Below are 18,739 nucleotides of genomic sequence, written 5' to 3'. Positions count from 1 at the left end.
TCCATAACTGAAATAAAGCAAGCCTTCTGCCATTATTCTTTTTTATTGTTGCCAAACTGGAAACGCATTTTTTGTGCATCAATTATATAAATTGAAAATATTTTTAGCAATACGGTTATTTGCGTAATTAAATTTTCATATCTTTGCTTTCATTTTTCCCTTTAATTGGTTTCAGATCCAAGGAATGTATTCAGAAGCTTCAGAAAAATAAATTAAATGACAAGTTTTAGATGCAACGAATAAATAAAAGGCCAAAGCATGTATAGAGAACGTAACTATTGTCACAAAACATTCGTCGCCGCTCTGTTGCCCGAGTAAGAGAGGTAAGGTTTGAAAAACCTTTAGACATCAAATTTCCTTGTTTGACATTTGCATTGTTTACTTAAAATGCTAAACTACCTGCCAATTCTGAGAGGCATTTGCAAGGCGACGAACAATTACATGTATGTTTTAAGTTCATACTGTATTCATTAGCGTCTTTGTATGTCACTTGACTAGCAAGTATAAACGATAGCAAACAATATTATGTGACCAGTATTTTTTATTTAATTTTCAATGATGGCGATTCTTAATGGCAATTTTCCATAATACACCCTGAAAGAGCCATTATACCTTTCCACTTTTCTGTGACAGCATATATTTAACGACATTTAAACTAATTTGGGAGAATAGGATAGTGTAGTGATAGTGTTTTAAGCAGCAAATTTAAGCTCATCTACTTCTCTATTCTCCAATTCACTTGTTTTTGCTGGTAATTTGAAGTATTACAACTTTCAACAATAGGGCACTAACACCTTTGATCGATTTCAACAATTCAAAGATCGTTTTGTCGCAGATTAGTTCAAATCGTGTTGGGTAAATGCCTTTAATTAATTTCATTTGCATATGCTTAAATGTATATAGGTACACGGAAAAGGTAAATGAAACCTAATATACCAAGATCATTGACTCTTGTTTTGCTAACATCTTCATTTTCTTGTTTCATTGGATGATTGACTTGTATTCCATTATCCAGATACCATTTGTATCTATGTTAACAAAACAATCACAGGCACATGGTTAGCATGTATTTGTATTTTCGAGAAATAAGAATAGAACGATGAGTTTTTACAGAATTAAATAAACGCTTACTTTTGTGTCCATACAAGCTTAAGATGGCATTTTATGATGTTTTACTACTAATTCCCGTCGAATATCGTGGACATCAAACTTCGAAATTACTGAAACACGCAAATAATGTTCAATCTTTAATAGCGTAATTAAATTTACCTTTAGTCTTCACTGCATAGGACAGTCGATAAATTAGCCAGGATGCTGACCACAGTCGCCCTCGTTTCCTGTATGATGTTCACAAGCGCATTCGCTGGAAGTGAGTTCATCATCTTATCAATGTTTATATCTAGTAGAAGTCTTCTAGTCCTATTCGAACGTTTCCTTGAATACCCACATACAAATATACTTGGTCTTTTTTTATATAATACGTGCAGAGATACCTACTTAGACATACATACATACATACATACATACATACATACATACATACATACATACATACATACATACATACATACATACATACATACATACATACATACATACATACATACATACATGTACGTTTATACACTTACATACGTACATATGTATACGTACCTACGTACATACCCACATGCATGTATAATTACTCTTGTCCCTTTCTTCAACCTTTGTTCAACTGTCATGTTCTTTCGATTACTGTTGCTTTATACATAATGGAATGACACCACTGTATTTAATTCTCACTCTTGTCAACAATCAGCATGTAAAGATGGATGGGTAAAATTCGACAAGAATTGTTACTATGGATACGTATATGCCCTGTATACCTACGACGAAGCAAGGATCATTTGCGTTGGAATGGGCGGCGATTTAGCGATAGTTGACGACGCCGACGAGAACATGTTTTTGCAACGTAAGTTGAGAACGGAAAAATGTAAAGGATGGTTGTAATTAAGTTGTTTCAGCATGATGATAGTCATAATCTTATCCCATTTGTGTTAATACAAAAGACATAGTTGCACTTATTGTGAGACGCGAAGTACAAAGATCAGTAATGAATGGAACTTTGAAAAATAACAATAACTCTGTCTGTCTGTCTTTCTGTCTGTTTGTGTATTTATCCGTTTATTTATTCATTCTTATAGGCTATTTATTTGCTTTTTATTTCTTCGATTTCATTTATTTTTTTGTTTTCCATCAGAATATACACGAGGCGCATATCGCATCTGGATTGGGTTGTCTGACGTAGCTGAAGAAGGAAAAATGGTATGGGTGGACAATTCAGAAGTAAGTCCGCTCAAATACACGTTATACTACGATAAATATTAGGCAAAGCGTGACACTCTTTAGGTTGTCATACGATGACTTTAACAGTTGCTATCTACTGGCCATGTATGAAAGCAAGTGACCAATAACTATGCATGATTGTGGCTATAGACAATAAGAATGAATTTTCAGTGGACTTTGGTTTACAGCTCATACATGTCACATGGTATGCTTCAAAACTCTGAAAGAGGATAAAGTAACTGGGCTCGGGTCGAGATATGAACTTTGAATCGTCCTTGGTCACTGTGTATAGCTATGACGAGGTAATCAATGATCTTACCTCATTTACTATACGTTATCGTAATCAATGATTTTTTGTATTTATAATGTATGATGGTGAGTACATCAAATGCTCGTTTTTCTGGATGCGTATCAATGGCTTATGCTTTCTGTTCTTCATTCTCTGGAGGAAGAATTATTTATACGTGTAAAGAGAAATTAAGGTATATAAAATCAAGGTTTACTTATCTCTGTCATCTTGCATTGAATCATGTCAGTGTGCAATATTATTCATTTAAAAGAAATGAGCCCATGCAAATAGATGTTAATATTTTGAGCGAGAGACTCTGCGACTTTCCTAGTGTGGAAATTACCTGTGTGTTTAGTACTCGCATTTCTTTTTTAACCACAGCCATCTTATACGAACTGGAGTAATGGCGAACCAAGCGATACCAGTGGAAGTGAGAATTGTGTTCACATTTGGGAAAACAAAGATGGGCAGTGGAACGATTCTGGATGCGAGAACCTCCGAGGCTTTGTCTGTGAGAAACCTTCCTAAAGCAACGAATTAAGTGAGTCATAAAATGCTTTAAATGTCGAAAAAGAGTGACACGCCCATTCAGTAGTTCGTTTCTCGCTGTGTACCATTCGCCAGGGGGTAATATATATGGTATATGTAAACGCAAATGTGTAAGGATGCATCTTTCCTTCATGAGGGCATCTTTTAAAACGACATATTAATCTTGGTGACACTGAATTTCAATCGTTCTCTTATTTTATTCAATGTGCCTGCATATTCTCAAACTATAGAAATTAATGCCACGACTCACAAAACTTACGAGTTGCCATTTTGTATTTGCAGGTGACAGACGCAAATACGTGTTAAGACGACTGGATTTTGATGTCCGTCTCTCATGGATTTTGATTATTCTTAGATTTTTCTCTTTTGATGATACTTTAAATCATATTTTTCCTAGCAAATTTCCTTTATAGTTTAGGGTAAGATGTATTGGTCAGTAGGAATGCAAAATAGATGGTGAATTAAGAATAGCAACACCGCGCTTTAGGTTTTTTCATGTCATCGATGAAATGTGTCAGAGTTTTTGGAACATGTCAAATGATGGTAAAAACGCTTGTGAAATTCCATCTCATTCACATATACGCATTCAGATGTCGCAAAATGTGCATTCTTATTAAATTAATATCAAAATAATAGCATCTATATGCATCTTACTGACCTCATTATCGTAAAGTGGATTTAAATGGGATGTTCATTCTTCATGCGTTGACTGAAGCAGTCGTTATCAAATTGTGGTTATCAATAAATGAGTTATATCTCATGTCATGGTGTATGGGCTCTTTATAACTTTATTGTATGACTCTAAAAGACGGGGAAATATCGTGTGACTCCAGCATGTGGCCGCGTGCTGTTTTATTTTCATGAGGTGTTGAGTAGGGGTCGGTTACTGAAGCACGCGAAGCCGATGTCTTAATGTCATGTTCAAGTTGAGTCGCAGGAAGGGCGACAGGCTCAATCTGTAGATGGAGAAACCTTGGTCGAAACTTTAGTTGCAAAATATGGCTCGACTAATTCTACAGCTACGACATTCTTCTTTTATTTTTTCAAAATTACGCATCCTGTATATCCATTCCAACTTTTCCCCACACAGAAACTGGGCAGTTTGGATTATTCATACCTATCTTAATCCTACTGTTCGTAATGTTTATGTCGTAAACACATCTATCGCACACTTTAAACACCTTTCCCGGGTTCTTGAACCCGGTTGGTCAAAATTGGCTGTTCTGGCCCTTTTGATCACCCCTCTTAAAATGCTTGGATAGTTGACTTGGAAAACAATTAACATTAAAAGTTTCATTAGCAATTAAGCCAAACACCGGAGACATCATGAGACACGAACAATCGCAACAACACCAATTCAAAGAAAAGTCAAATTTGACTCCACGAACAACAAAAAACAAAAACCTGAAAGCCATCTGAAGCTGCTAAACTCGCACTTCTAGAGATACCCTTTCAAACAAGGAAACAAAACATGTCGCGTGCCCAAAGAATCGCGATAAACCAGCTTGCAAACAGTAGACCAATTACCATAAAAACCCTTCGACAAGGGTCGGGTTTTGTCTTTGTCAACACAAAAGATTACGTACAGGAATGCGAAAGGCAATTACCCAACACTAAGAATTATACACAATTAGCCAGTGACGACACAGAACAAACAGTAAACAAAGTACACGAACTATTAAACAAAATGTACGAGAACAAACACATCGATCATGATACTTGTAAGTATCTTGATCCAGAAAACATAAAATCCGTACCCCGCAGTGGTACTTATTGCCTAAAAATACACAAACCTCGGCAAAATTCTAAAAGACACACTATTCAAAACAAAATTTACTAAAGTAAAGAAACATAGAACAAACAAACTGAACCACCAAACGGACTCACAACGAGACCCAAACATCAATATACTTGCCTCGCTACTCGAAGAGCAAGACCACTAAAATGCTAAGGAAAGAATCTACAATGCGACTGATGAGAAACCACACTCGGGTTTCGAAACGCAAGCGTCAAAGGGCCACTTTATCAACTCTGTAACACAATAGGTCCGGCTGCGTCTCGCCATAAGCTTTCCCCACACAAACAAAACATTACCGTACACACTGATCCAAACTTCCCTACAAATATCCGAGGCGAAACAAACATTTTTGTTAACACAAACAATCGGATAAGAATGTAGGAACACATTTTTTAAACGAATCAAACACAAACTCGACACAAAAACATTTTTGATAGTTAGGTGGGAGCCTCTTTCACACTTTTTACATTCATTGCTCTTGTGTGGGGGGTTGTCAACCTGATGTAATCGCAAATCCTCAGATTTCCATCTGATATAAGTATGTACGTACACAAGAAAAGTAAACTCATGAATTTTAATAGACGGGGTGGCTGAGACCAATTTCAATCAAGATTGGTCGCAGCCACCCCGTCTAAGTCTGTGTGGGGAAAAGTTGTCATGCCTGAAAAAAACAACTGCTTTCAGTATCGTTTAGAAGCAAAAAATTCATAGGGGAAATAAAAACTCTGATATTTGAAGAAAAACGAAGAGACCTTTCATTTATTTTGATATCTAAAGCCACCATACTTATATGGAAGGACAAGTGTAGACTCTATCCGATTATCATAATTTGTCTACTCTTAAAGCTTCTTGGTTTAATCAAATTTAGATTGCAAACATCTTAGATATTGTAAAACAAGCTATATTGGTGTGTATGGAAACGGTAATCTGCCCCTTAGCGAAACAAGCATGAGACCGCGTGTTTACATCTGTAATGAATATCTACCAAACCAAATATGTAATTTATTTTATTTGTCAACGAGTGTAATTACTTCGTGTGTTGTGATCCTCACAGATACTTTAAAAGCAAGTTCAAGTCTAACTGTCACAAACTATTTGAGGGTTGGCCGTGTTATTGTCATTGACTCTGAGTTAGTTTTTAACTTTTAGGCATGATGTCTAGATGTGTTATTTTTTGTTTCAGCATGGCTGATAGAATATTGAATTCAAAACTTAAACAGTTGAGCCTAGAAACATTTTGCAGGTTGATAATATCCCTATTTCTGTGTTCGTCAACGTCTCTACCTTTCTTGCGGCATTCGTGCACCCTCCAAAGGTTCTATCACATTTAGCCATCTGTCATGAGCTTATGGTCACAGGCATTGAAAGAGCTTTTGTCTGAAGTCTGGGTAATGCTATTTGAGAAAAAACAAATGGACGGAGGATTTACAAAGTGCAAAACATCACGCTTTGGGAATTTCCCCATGTTCAAAATGTGCGTTCATTCTAACGTAAAGGTCGTATTGTAAAGACAAGATAATCATGATGCCTGCACTATTTTTTCTTGTACAAGGCATTCTACGGCAAAGCAGGCCTATAATTGGTCCATCCTTTAACATTGACCTTGCACAATCATCAATGCTTTGAGTGCTGAGAGACTCGACCAAAGAACAGCAAGCAGTTAAGCACGCTAGTGGTAGAATTTGCCACAGCATTGAATACATGCTAAGGAAGGATCTAAAAATAGCAGTTTTTTCAAATGAATAAACATTATACATGAGGTTCACAAACACTCTGATACGCTACATGGTTTGATTAAGCGGGAACTTTCAAAACCATTCCCCTGAATAAGTGTGAGATACTATGAATGTTGAGAAATGGCATAAAAGTACTAAAGCAAGTACGATTATTTTCACCATTTATTCACTCAGGAACAATTTGCCATAAAACACAACGCCACAGCTCACGTTTCTCCTTCTTCCATATGGGTCAGGATTTAGAGTGACGTCTAACATATCCCGAGGATTATAATTCATTAAGAAGATAAAGATTTACCTTTTTCCTCTTGTTGCTCGCCAGGGATGTTCCCTCGTTTTTCCTTACAACTTACTTCAGGCACTTACAATGCCTGCGAAGCAGATTATCATGATTACGCTTTACTTTATCAACACTTTAGGGAGTTTCCTCACTTAGCCTGTCATATTGTACTACATGCGCTGAAACCATCTTACGCAATAAGACAATCCCTTCATTTCTGTCTCCTTCTGATCCACACCTGCTAACATGACCATATTAGTCGTGGGGGCCAACCATGTTATGATCATCACATGATGCATTTGTGATTTTCTAAGGTATTTGTAGCAGGGCAACAACACCTGACTGTGTAACCAAGTATTGAGTATACGTCTGGCTGCCGTTATCTTGATCGCACCTATTTTATGAATAATAGTAAAACTGTCTTACAGTAGAACACAACTACCACACGAGTGTCCAAGGGCCCAAGCTGTTGCCATGGTTGACAGTAATTGCACCGATAACACTGAGGCCTAAACTGGAGCCTAAATGGTATTTTCGTTCTCTTAAAGAAGAATTTTGAATATATCTTGTGGTTACTGTTGTTTATTTATGAAAACCGGTATGACTGCCAAACCACGCGACCGATCCATATGCCCTTGGCAAACTTGATAGCATATACACCAGTGATGACATGTGTAAAATTTCACTTCAAATGGTGTTTTGGCTCTGGCGTTTAAGATATTTGTCGATTCAATTTGATTTTACGAAAAATCCAATATGGTGACCAAAGCACGAGAACAATCCAAAAGCATTTTGCAAGCTTGATAGTATTTACACCAGTGATAATATGAGCAAAATTTCAGTTCAAATGGTGCGTTGGATCGATTTTTATAATTTAAATTCGAATTTAGAAAATATCCAATATGGCTGCCAATCAACGTAACCAATCGAAAAGCCTTTTGCAAACTTGAGACTACTCACTTATGTGATGACATGTAAAAAATTCAATTTAAATGATCTGTCAGTTTTTGAGTTTAAGATTTTTAAAGATTAAATTGGTATTTTTTGAAAATCCAATATGGCGGCCAAGGTCACGTGACCGCTAAAGATTTTATTTGCCAATTTTAAAGAACAGGAAAAATGTAGGGTACACACCAAGTTTCAAATTAACAAGACCCCAGGTCACCAGGGACAGCCATTTCAGATTTTCATAAATCCAATATGGCCGCCAGGTCACTTGACTAATTTGAAATTCAAAGGTAAGGTGCACCACCTCTCATTGGCCCTGATCACTTTGCCAAGTTTGAGATGTATACATGCAGAGCTTTTCGAGATGTAGGCTGCAAAAAAAAACTTGACGGAATAAGAGGAAACAAGAAAAACCCCAACAAAACCAATAAGGGCCGAGCCGATAGGCTTGTGCCCCTAAATACATTATATCTCGGCACCTACGCCTGTCCCAGCTATTTTATTTAAAGTTGGGCAACACCTTATTGTAAAGAAAAAGTCTTTTACCTCATTAGCGTGCAAATGGAAACAGGCACAGGAAAACAAACAAACTGAGTCTTGGTGACTGAAGTAATTCAGGTAATGATCAGATGCCTGAACAACAGCCAGATTAATAAAATGTATCAAAACAAAATGGACTGCATTTGGGAAAATAAAGAATTTTTATCGGAACAACATTGTGTGGATGATATATATTTCTAAGATTTCGTATGCGAGTACCATGTAGTACTTAATATGGCTCTCTGGATAGTACTTATGCATCAGTCACGAGCGTCTAACAAATAATATAATCTAATTTGCGTATTTTGAAAAGATAAAAGACTTTATCCCTACTAACTGTACATGTACCCTTGTTATCGTAATGAGCTGGTATTAATTTAATTCTTTGAAAACATCCAAATATCAAAACGATGTAAGTATAAAGAGTTTTGCAACCACGTTTAACTTTACAAATGTTACAAAGATCTTTTAGCTTCCTAAATTCACCATAGTAAGCTTAAAAGTCAATAATATCATGTCAACGTAAATATAGAACCCTTCACGAGTATATAAAAATGAGTTAGAAATGATTTAATATTCGTTCAGTACGTTATGATTAGGACATATAGGAATATACTGTAAAGTCTAGTGAAAAATATCTCTCAAGCATGGGGTACCATAAGGGACAAACGTTTCTTTCCCTTTAAATTGGAAGCATTACGTTATCACTTTTAACCTTTAACTGTTTAAGGTCCATTGTAGGTGGACCTCTCATAGTCTGAACAGTTTCAATGATTTATCTGATCCCTTACAGAACACGAAAAAGAATGCAGATGGCTCTTCAGTGAAATAAGCGGATCAAAGACCCACACGTCAGGCCATTGTTATCGTTCTCTAAAGTATTGCGTTCCAGTCTCCTGCAACATAAAGCCGTACACTACTCTCATTGGCACATTCCGTAATAGATTTACGTCGATAAGCCATCTAATACGATATTATTACTAAAAAAACATATGAATAAATTAAGGAATCTTCATCCCGAAATACTCTTCTACCAGTAAATGTACATGTAAAAGTTAACATGAGGCATAAAATTCCACTCCACTGATATATTGCACAAATACTCTCATTTACGTATAAGTATATTCAAATAATCTTATGTGAACATATTTACTGCGTTCGAAGTTACATAGCGATCACTTTTAACATCATGTCGGAAGATGCTGACTGGCTTCGAACTCAGTTTAAATTTTATTTTTACCCTTTTTCTACATTTACAAATTCACTGGCATTGCCAAAATTATAAAATAATAGCAATAATGTACCACCTCCCGGCCAACAATTGACTCAAGCAAATCATAATGTACTCGGCTTCGCCTCGTGCATTTAGTCGCGCAGTTTGCTTAAGTCTGTTATGGGACGGGAGGGAATACATCATTGCTAAATATTATCTTATATTATGAACAATGGAAACGTACAATGGACAAAACATGGTTTGCAACAAATAAAGGTACCACTCCTAAACTACAGTAAAGCATACTTTCTGTATACTATAGTCGCCGTTTACTAACTGGTATGCTAATGAACCAAATAAACGTGGAAATTAGGATTTTGCTCACACTTCTAACAAAGATGGACAGTTGAAATATCATTATCAGTCAAAGCGGTGCGTAGTTTGACGGAAAATTGATAGAATGTAGATCTATTTGATATCCCAAGTGTAAGCTCTCTGAACTGTGTGAAAACAGTAATGCATGTAAATCTTTGCTACTATCCGCTCAGCGAAGCGATAAATACACAGACAGATGCCGCTGCCTCAACGTTTGTATAACTACTTGTTAGAAGGATATCAAAATGATAGTACTATTTGTCGACAGTAGCCTAGTGAATTCCTTATTGAACCATTTTACAACGGCATGTTCATTCCTCACCATGACTGTACTCGTTTCCATTTCACTGTGGTTCTAAATAAAGGTAATTGAATCTCATTTCCTTGTACAAGCTTTACTTTTAAGTGTACCACATGGCTGTAGAAACAGTATGACATACATAAACCCAAGGCGTTCAGTGACACTTAATGTTTCCAGGCACTCAGAGAGAAGCGCATTCTGTGATGGCCTTGACATATTCACTTATTGTCGGTTGGACGAATACAGAAAATGTCTTTCGCGCACTCTACATGTAGTCGCACAGGCTATCTCAACCTCGTCAGTGATACTGTTCCATGCGTGCATTATTTGGAATAAATCATTTGTGACATTCCATATGATTAGCTGATGCTTCAGTCACGAATTGTCACGAATGTACATTGTATGTCGATGAAGTTATAATAGGAGTAAAGCCCTGGGAACACTCGGACATTATCGCTGCACATCTTATAATAATAGTGGGAGAACAAAATACTGTATTCACCCGAGTATCAATCCTCAATCGAAACTGCAGTTACACTAGGGATGGGCTCATACACAAGCAAAATGATTTCTTCTGTCAAACGTGCTAATTTACAACTATTAACGAACATACTTGAACTTTGAAAAATCTACATGTATGTCAAACAGAAATTGTGAAAACACAATAAACTGACGAGATTTAATTCACTATTTGTATGATCTCATTAACTTGATTGAAATGACTACGCTGTTACGCTAAGTTGCCAAACTTAGTCAAAAATCACAGAACGCAGCTATGATTTCTCAGCCTAAATGACACAGTATTTGTGATCGCTATCCCGAATAATACTGACAATACCCAAATTACCTAAAAAGTGTTCGGATCGATTTCGAGGGGTTACTGTCTAAAATGAGGAAATGACATCTGCTGTGCATGACAAAATGCAAAACTAAATTACTGTGTTCAGATGTCAAGGCGTGCCACTGAACAGGCGTTCCAATGAAAATCTTACTGCTGGGTAGATTTGTGCATTACGCACGACATCAACATACACATAAAGAGATGTAATTCAGTTCAGGAAAACAAAAAGGTGCATTACAGTTCTTTTGAAATCCCTATTTTGACAATTTCAATATTTCAGCGATCACATCAGAGATTTTTTAACAACAGCAAGGCGTTAAAGTAAACATTTACAGACCCCTCAATCAAGGCGTCAAGCCCAATGGTTTCTATAAATTGTCGTTAACGCCACTTTTGGTAAGTGGCAAATCTCTCATATTTAAATTTTCAATGTAAACGTATATAGTGTTGCCACCAAGAATCGAAGCAGGCTGTAAACACGCTAGTTACGTCATTACATTATTCCGGACTGATTGAGAAACTAATTTCTAAAAAATATACATGCCTTTATCACATGAATATCTGAAAAAGTCGATATGTTTTGCAAAACAAATTGTTTTTGCCCAAACTCTTTCAAGTTTAAATTACAGCATGGTCTTTGTATTACGGTCATACGTCATATGGAAAAGTTGTCACTTATTTCATTATATATGTCGTGCGTGAAAAACTGCTGAAGCTGCCAATCGCAGAAAATCTACCGAAACCATATGCCACGTTTTCAAAGTAACATACACTGAAAAATTCACCTTTGACCAAATTGCACTATTGAACGAACAAGTTAACAATCAACTGAGTCTTTATGGTGAGGGCACATCACACCATTATCTCTTGCCTTTACGACATGTCCGATCGAAAGATAGGAAAACAAGTTTACCATCTGCGAGTTGTTTCCGAAAAATATTTGCGTATCTGTATTTTCTTTGTCTCGATTAATGACAAGGTTGTGGTTTTTTCGCTGTTATTTCAAATGTGAGTGGTATGGTTGGCGAGTAGACGGGATGGCAGTTTGACAAGCAGCATATTAACGACGCCTTATTGGAAAGTGTATAATTTAAAAAGCATATTATTGTACTGCTAGGTATAGCTGTGCTATTTTGCTTGCAATTGCGAGCTATATTGTGTACAAAAAACTTTCACCAAACGTTGCGATCCTTTAGTTTTTGTTGCACTTGTAGATATTCGAAGCCTTTGTCGGTCTACACAGTGAAAACGTCGGCAATTGCCAGTACCACGAATATCAAGAGAAATAAGTAAATAAGCTGATAACAATAGCTATGGAGGCATCTTGTAATGCTATTGCAGCTGCACATCAAACCATCAAATTTGTCTCTGGACAGCGTGATGCTTAATGACGAATCGGGTTGACTTTGTTCAACGGCATTGCTCCACTTGGCACTTTAAATAAGAATATACAGACTTCAAAAACAACGCTACCTAAGGGATCAGTATTTAGGAGCGGGACTGGTGGCTCTCATATACTATTATGCATCAACTCGAGCTCATGAGGCTCCGTTTTAAAATATAATTTGGTGCAAGCACGTAGTTTATGCTTGCGTCTAGTATAATGGATGGCGAGTGGTAATTTCAACCCTCGTTATCGAATTGCATGATAAAATTCACGATTTTGACGACTAATATTGTTGTTTACACGATTTTAACCATTGCTACCCTGAGTCAGCACAGACCAACAAAATGTGTGAAAACGGATAATGAAATACTTAAGGTAATGGTTTTATTTATATGGCATATGGATTGTCATTAAAATTTGGTCTCCTCTGTCAACCCTCCCAATTACTGCTTGTGAATTTTTAGACTAAACGATCGCTAATTTATTCATGAGTTTATTAAGTGATATCGATGTTCTGTTAGCTAATTACTCTATGGGTGAATAATGACAGAAGATCTTCTTACTTCAGAGGGAGTTTTGTCTTTCCTTTTGAATCGACACATCCATATCATGGTCTCAGTAATCAAGCATTATGGCGTTCGAGCGATGCATAAATAATATGTATTAGCAACATTAAAAAAAAGTTAGCATGGTTCAGTTTCTGTGTTTTGTCATTCAACGCTGAACTAAATGAAATTCTTCAACATAAAATGGGGAAAAGATTTGTCACTTTCGCAGGGATTAACATTCGCCTGGCATACTTATTAACCATTTCTTTAAGAGAAGATTTCGAGTAAAGCTTAATATTCCAGTACAAATTATGGTCTTATTCGTCAACCCTCAAAATTACTACAATGTGAATTTTTAGAGTAAACAATCGTAAATTTATTCATGAGTTTTTTCAGCGATGTCGTGTTAGCTGATTACTTTATCGGTAGACAATAACAGAGCATAGTCGTTAAATAGTTTATGCAGATAACATCATGCGACACTATCTTCGAAACAGAAGAAAATTGTGGGTTCACTTCTACAAATGCTACATCTTAAGGTTAAGCGTTTGTGTGCACTTTGACATCATTCATAAGAGAAGATAGTATTTTTCGTATGCAAGTATAAGGACTTTGAGGTACGAGGACTGTTTCAAAGAAGAGGAGGCACATCAACACCGTTATTTTCGAAAAAAATGATATAACAACTCACAGGCATTTACATTCAAACAGTGCCAATAATTATTCTATAACCTTGTTCAAATTCCAACATTTCCTGACATCGACACTTCTGGTGCAATTCGCTGGAGATGTAAATCACTGTTAACGACATGAAATGTCAGATAATTCTCCAACAATACATCCAAAGCAGATACCTCTTTTTGATTGACTTGTGTAAAAAAACGAGCAATAAGTCAAGATCCCGCTTCCAGTGGTCAGATTCAGCTGATGCGGTATTCTTGAGCTACTTCAAGTAATTTTCAAGCAAACTTGACGACTTTATAAATAAACTGTCTCTGATCCATTTTGCACAACCGATGATATTTAATTACTGAAATGTATGACTGAAATAGGAGTAACAGAATTTATAAACTTACAGAATAAGGTAAAGGTAAATAATGTAGAGCTGGATAGTAAGAAGAAAGGACTTTGTGGTAAAGTGTAATGGCACAATATGAATGATTGAGCGTGTTAGAGACGTAAGAAAGAGTAGTCAGGCAACGAGTTAGTAGGTGTAGGAAGCAAATGTGCTGGATCGGGAAATATCCGAGGAGTCGCTGTCGAACTTGATTAGATGATGGACCGCGCTTTCGATTTACACTGCCTTCGGAAAAATCAATCTATATCCTTTATTCCCGTTACGCACCACAAGCTCAACCCAACATTCATTTTTAGTTTCATTTAGGTTGTGACTTTACAGACATTGATTTGTAAATTAATATCTAGGTCAGATGGAGCTATAAAACGCCCTTAACTTCAGTCATTCGTATTTTCTTTCAATCATTTAGATTATATTACTTATCAGCTTGATGATCTATTCAACTTTATAAGCAATTCAGCATTTTTGGTGGGGTGTCCTATCCAAACATTCAATTAAGTCGGTTCTTTTTTATCATCTATGTTACCTGCCCTGGTTGTCTGTGGGGTACAGAAAACGTAACATATAGGCAATAGTCCAAATTACATAATATTCCCTGTAAGAGTGACCGTAGACAATGCGGAAAAAAAATTCTTTTATCTACGTATTCACCAGTTGAATATGATTTAATAACTTTTAAAGCAGTATCTGACTTTTGACTTAAATTTAATTAATTAATAATTACCCCTTCATCCTGCGAGGTAAGTATTTCTTCCATCATGGCATGGCAGTCTCGTAAAACACAAAGTGACATATTATTGTCATCGCTTCCACATGTAAATTAATTTACTTCGACATTTCATCTAGCACACATGGATATCTGTGAATACTGAACCTATGAATAAAGTCAGGACGGTTTAACCGTAAAATACTCCGTACCAGTAAATATGAGGTTTACCATTTATTACAAAATATAACTCTTCTTAAAAAGACTCTATTCTACTGTGACTTCAGGGAACAAATTTACTATACTCGATGTAGAAATAGCCCTAGTATACATATCGTAGATGATATTGCTACTTTCGTGTGCACTATGTGCTGAATATAAAATATACAAGCTGATAAACAGAGGAAACCCAGGCATCCTGACTGAACCGTAGTTTGTTTTTCTTTGTTTGCGAAATATCCCTTAAGGTAGAAGGCGCCTCGGGGACAGATAGTCAGACTCTAAAATCTCTACAATCTACCACTTGTGGACGCTAATTGTAAAGCTTTAAGAGAAAGAAAAACTTTCACCGGCTTAGTTTTCTTGAAATCAGAAATTTAATTTTCCAAAAGAGTTAACACAGAAATAGTGGCCATTTTGAATTTCAAATATCGCAAGATGTTGGATAATTTGTTTCGCTAGTTCAAAACTTTGCACGTTTAGTTGTTCCCAAATGCTGTATAGTCAGGTGGCTTAGCAACAAAAAACAGCAAGATCGTTACACGGATGACAAAAGTGCCAAATTTGCTACAGAGGTTCACATATGTGTGTAGATCAAAATTAGCTATTGCTCCAAAAATTTGGGCCACCGTAAAGGCTCGATGACGTCATAAATTCAAAATGGCCGCCATTATAACGCTAAAAAATGGTAAAATACACTTTATTCAGCCAGTTTTCACTATTCATGTAAATAAGCTGACTCAAACATTCTCAATTATAAATAAAAACATTGAATTAACGCGAATTAATCAATATGATGACGTCATAAAGCCAAAATGGCCGACCAAATTCAAACTGTCCGCAGTAACATTGTCTAAAAATGTCAAAATACTGTAAATGAAGCCTGTTTTCAGCATTTTATCCCCGAACTGAAATTAACACCCCAAATTACAGACAAAACAGATAATTGATGCAAATTAATTATTAAGATGACGTCATAAAACCAAAATGGCAACCGAAAGTTACAAAATGGACGATTATGAAGTTTACTATGCTTGGTACAATAGCCCATTTACGTAACAAAATGATTGTATAAAAGTAATGTACAATTTGTATTAATATTCCATAAACTTAAAATAAAAAATAAATGTATCAAAACTTAGCCAATAAGTTCAACACAAGTAAAAACTCTTATGAGATTATTGATTATTAAAAATGGTTTGTGTTTGAAAAATCGAATCGATATAAAGGAAGTGAAGGCAATTTCACACACTGGTTCTACGTTTGATTGTGATACGGTATAGTGAGTAGATCAACGTGGTTTGGTGATAAGGGAATGGTGAGAAACCAGTGAATCGATAGTGCTTTGACCCTCGTAATGTGACCTTGGTCCCGGAAAAAAGGTTTTATGTTGGTTATTCCTCCTAGCGGCGGAAGAAAAAACAGCAGTAAACAGTAAATGCCGTTTCTTTTTGAATGGCATGTTAATGTAATAGAAATCCGTTGTGAATCATGACCCACCCCCACCCCCAGGCTAATTTTCATGTAAATTGCTTTTGTTGTGTACGGGCTTAATTTGTTTTTAGTTGTTCCCAAATGCAGCAGCTGTAGTATTATTTGACATGTCTGACTTAATTGACCTTCCAATATAAGTCACAGCGGTTGTTCCACTGTAAGTGTGGTGAGATAGCGGCAGATACGAAATACGCTTAGTTTTCATCAATCATTCGAGAAAGAAAGGAATGCTTTTTCCGTGACTTATTTATTGATTTCCCCCTTGGCCTGTGGTACAACCAATTATCCGCACTGTTTTCGAGAGAATTGCGCCCTTAAACAATAACACTTTTAAAATTCATAGTTTTTCAGTTTTACGATGTAGTCATTGCATTTTCGTGAAAATATGTACGCTTTGTGTTGTAGTGAATATATATGAACATATGCACTTCAATATACCCATTCCAGCAACCAATTTCGATATGAGTACCTTTTTAAAAGTAGGCCTGTAAGAGTTCTTCTGTTTATTTCATGTTTCCGATAATCTTTGTATAACCTTAATGTACAGGGAAACGTATGTACACCTGCCGGTGTCTCATTTATTGAATATATTCTTAACATGTGGACGGAACCGGAATCGCTTCCAAATTCCAATGAATAAATTAGCACTCTCTAAAGTCTCAAATGAGATCTAAAAGAAACAGTCAAGACAAACAAGTTCACGTCGGTATCCACAAATGTCATTTTATTTTTCTTCGACATATTTTACGGCCACATCACTATACAGACAAAAGAAATTTTCAAAAGTGTGTATGTATAACACCGTTGCAAATTTAGGGTAATTTGGTTCTTAGCATGACCATTAAGCTACTCAAGAGATGCGCTATCTCCTCCACAAAAATAATTATTTATTTAGTTCAGGAATCTATACATCCCATATCAAAAATACATATCTTACTATGGTATAAAAAATAATAATTAAAATAACACAGGCAAGTATGAATAGATGCACATTAAAGACAACAAATAAAGCAGCCGGACTAGAAAAAGCAGCGTGAAAAACGAACGATACAAAAACACGAAACATGACTGTTTTAAAAGTAAACCAGATATGAACTGAATATGCTCACGTGTGTACAGTAGGTTCATTAATAGTAGTACGCTTCACCGAACAGTAAGATATATGTTATCACTATATGTAGCAGGTTTTTTTTCAACTTCGCACAGTACTCTCAGAGTTTAATCACTAATTACAAAACTTTATTTAATATGCAAATGAGCTGTTAATTAACTTGACACTGCTCAATGCTTCATGGGACAATTAGATATCCATCAGATCAATATTTGTAGCACGTTCATTTAATTTAATGCTGTAATTTTAGAGTAATGTAACTAATTACAAAGTTCATTAAATATGCAAATAAACCCTAAATTAATTTGACACTGTTCAATGATTCATAGCGCAATTAAATATTTATCAGAGCAATATCTGTTGCAGGTTTCACCAAATGTGGTGCCGTAATTTCAGAGTTATATACCTAATTACAAATTTTATTAAATATGTAAATGAACAGCCTTTTCTACAATTGTCTAAACGAGCACTAAGCTCATCCATGTATACGTTAAACAGGTATGGAGACAGAATACTACCTTGACGGACGCCGTTTATCACTGAAAAAACGAAGAAATACAATCTCCCCACTTAACACAAAATAACTGTGTGCGGTACCAGACCATAATTATACGAATTAAATACCAAAGCATATTTCTATCTATGAGTTTTTTCAAATGAAACCCAATGATTGACCGGTTCATGTAATTTTACGATAAAACTGGAATATTCAATGTGGCCCTCTTTTTACTCTGTACAGCTTGAAAAATGATATTTTAATTGTTGGGAAAAACATATACTGACGCTAATGAGCTAGTGGCGCTACTTCTGGAGTAATTCTGAGCACAATCTGCGCAACACAGAAATGTTAACCTGATAGAACTGCCCATCAGGAATTCGATGTTGTCAAATTCTATCCAGACCCTGCATCTCCGTGGAAGTCATGTTACCACAAACAATGCAAATTACCGCCAATAATAACCAGATATGAACTGAAAATGCTCACGTTTTTTACAACAGGT

The 18,739-nt window shown here is 36.0% G+C and overlaps 1 protein-coding gene across 2 annotated transcripts; it reads left to right on the top strand.

Annotated features, from left to right (window-relative positions):
• Positions 1-221: 221 nt before the first annotated feature.
• On the top strand, positions 222-3,923 carry LOC139143106 (C-type lectin domain family 4 member G-like). Of its 2 annotated transcripts, none has more exons than XM_070713262.1 (6): positions 222-323; positions 1,276-1,369; positions 1,799-1,951; positions 2,240-2,325; positions 2,996-3,155; positions 3,446-3,923. In XM_070713262.1, the coding sequence occupies exons 2-5, from the start codon at positions 1,312-1,314 to the stop codon at positions 3,140-3,142; spliced, it is 444 nt and encodes a 147-aa protein (XP_070569363.1). In that variant the 5' UTR covers positions 222-323; positions 1,276-1,311; the 3' UTR covers positions 3,143-3,155; positions 3,446-3,923. The 2 variants fall into 2 exon arrangements, with proteins under 2 accessions (XP_070569363.1, XP_070569364.1); XM_070713263.1 differs by having other exon boundaries at positions 292-323; positions 1,290-1,369.
• The last annotated feature ends 14,816 nt before the right edge of the window (positions 3,924-18,739 follow it).

Source organism: Ptychodera flava, chromosome 11 (genome assembly GCF_041260155.1).
Source record: "Ptychodera flava strain L36383 chromosome 11, AS_Pfla_20210202, whole genome shotgun sequence".
Lineage (NCBI taxonomy): Eukaryota > Metazoa > Hemichordata > Enteropneusta > Ptychoderidae > Ptychodera > Ptychodera flava.
The sequence above is the reverse complement of the archived record's forward strand: the minus strand, read 5'-3'. Positions and strand labels throughout refer to the sequence as shown.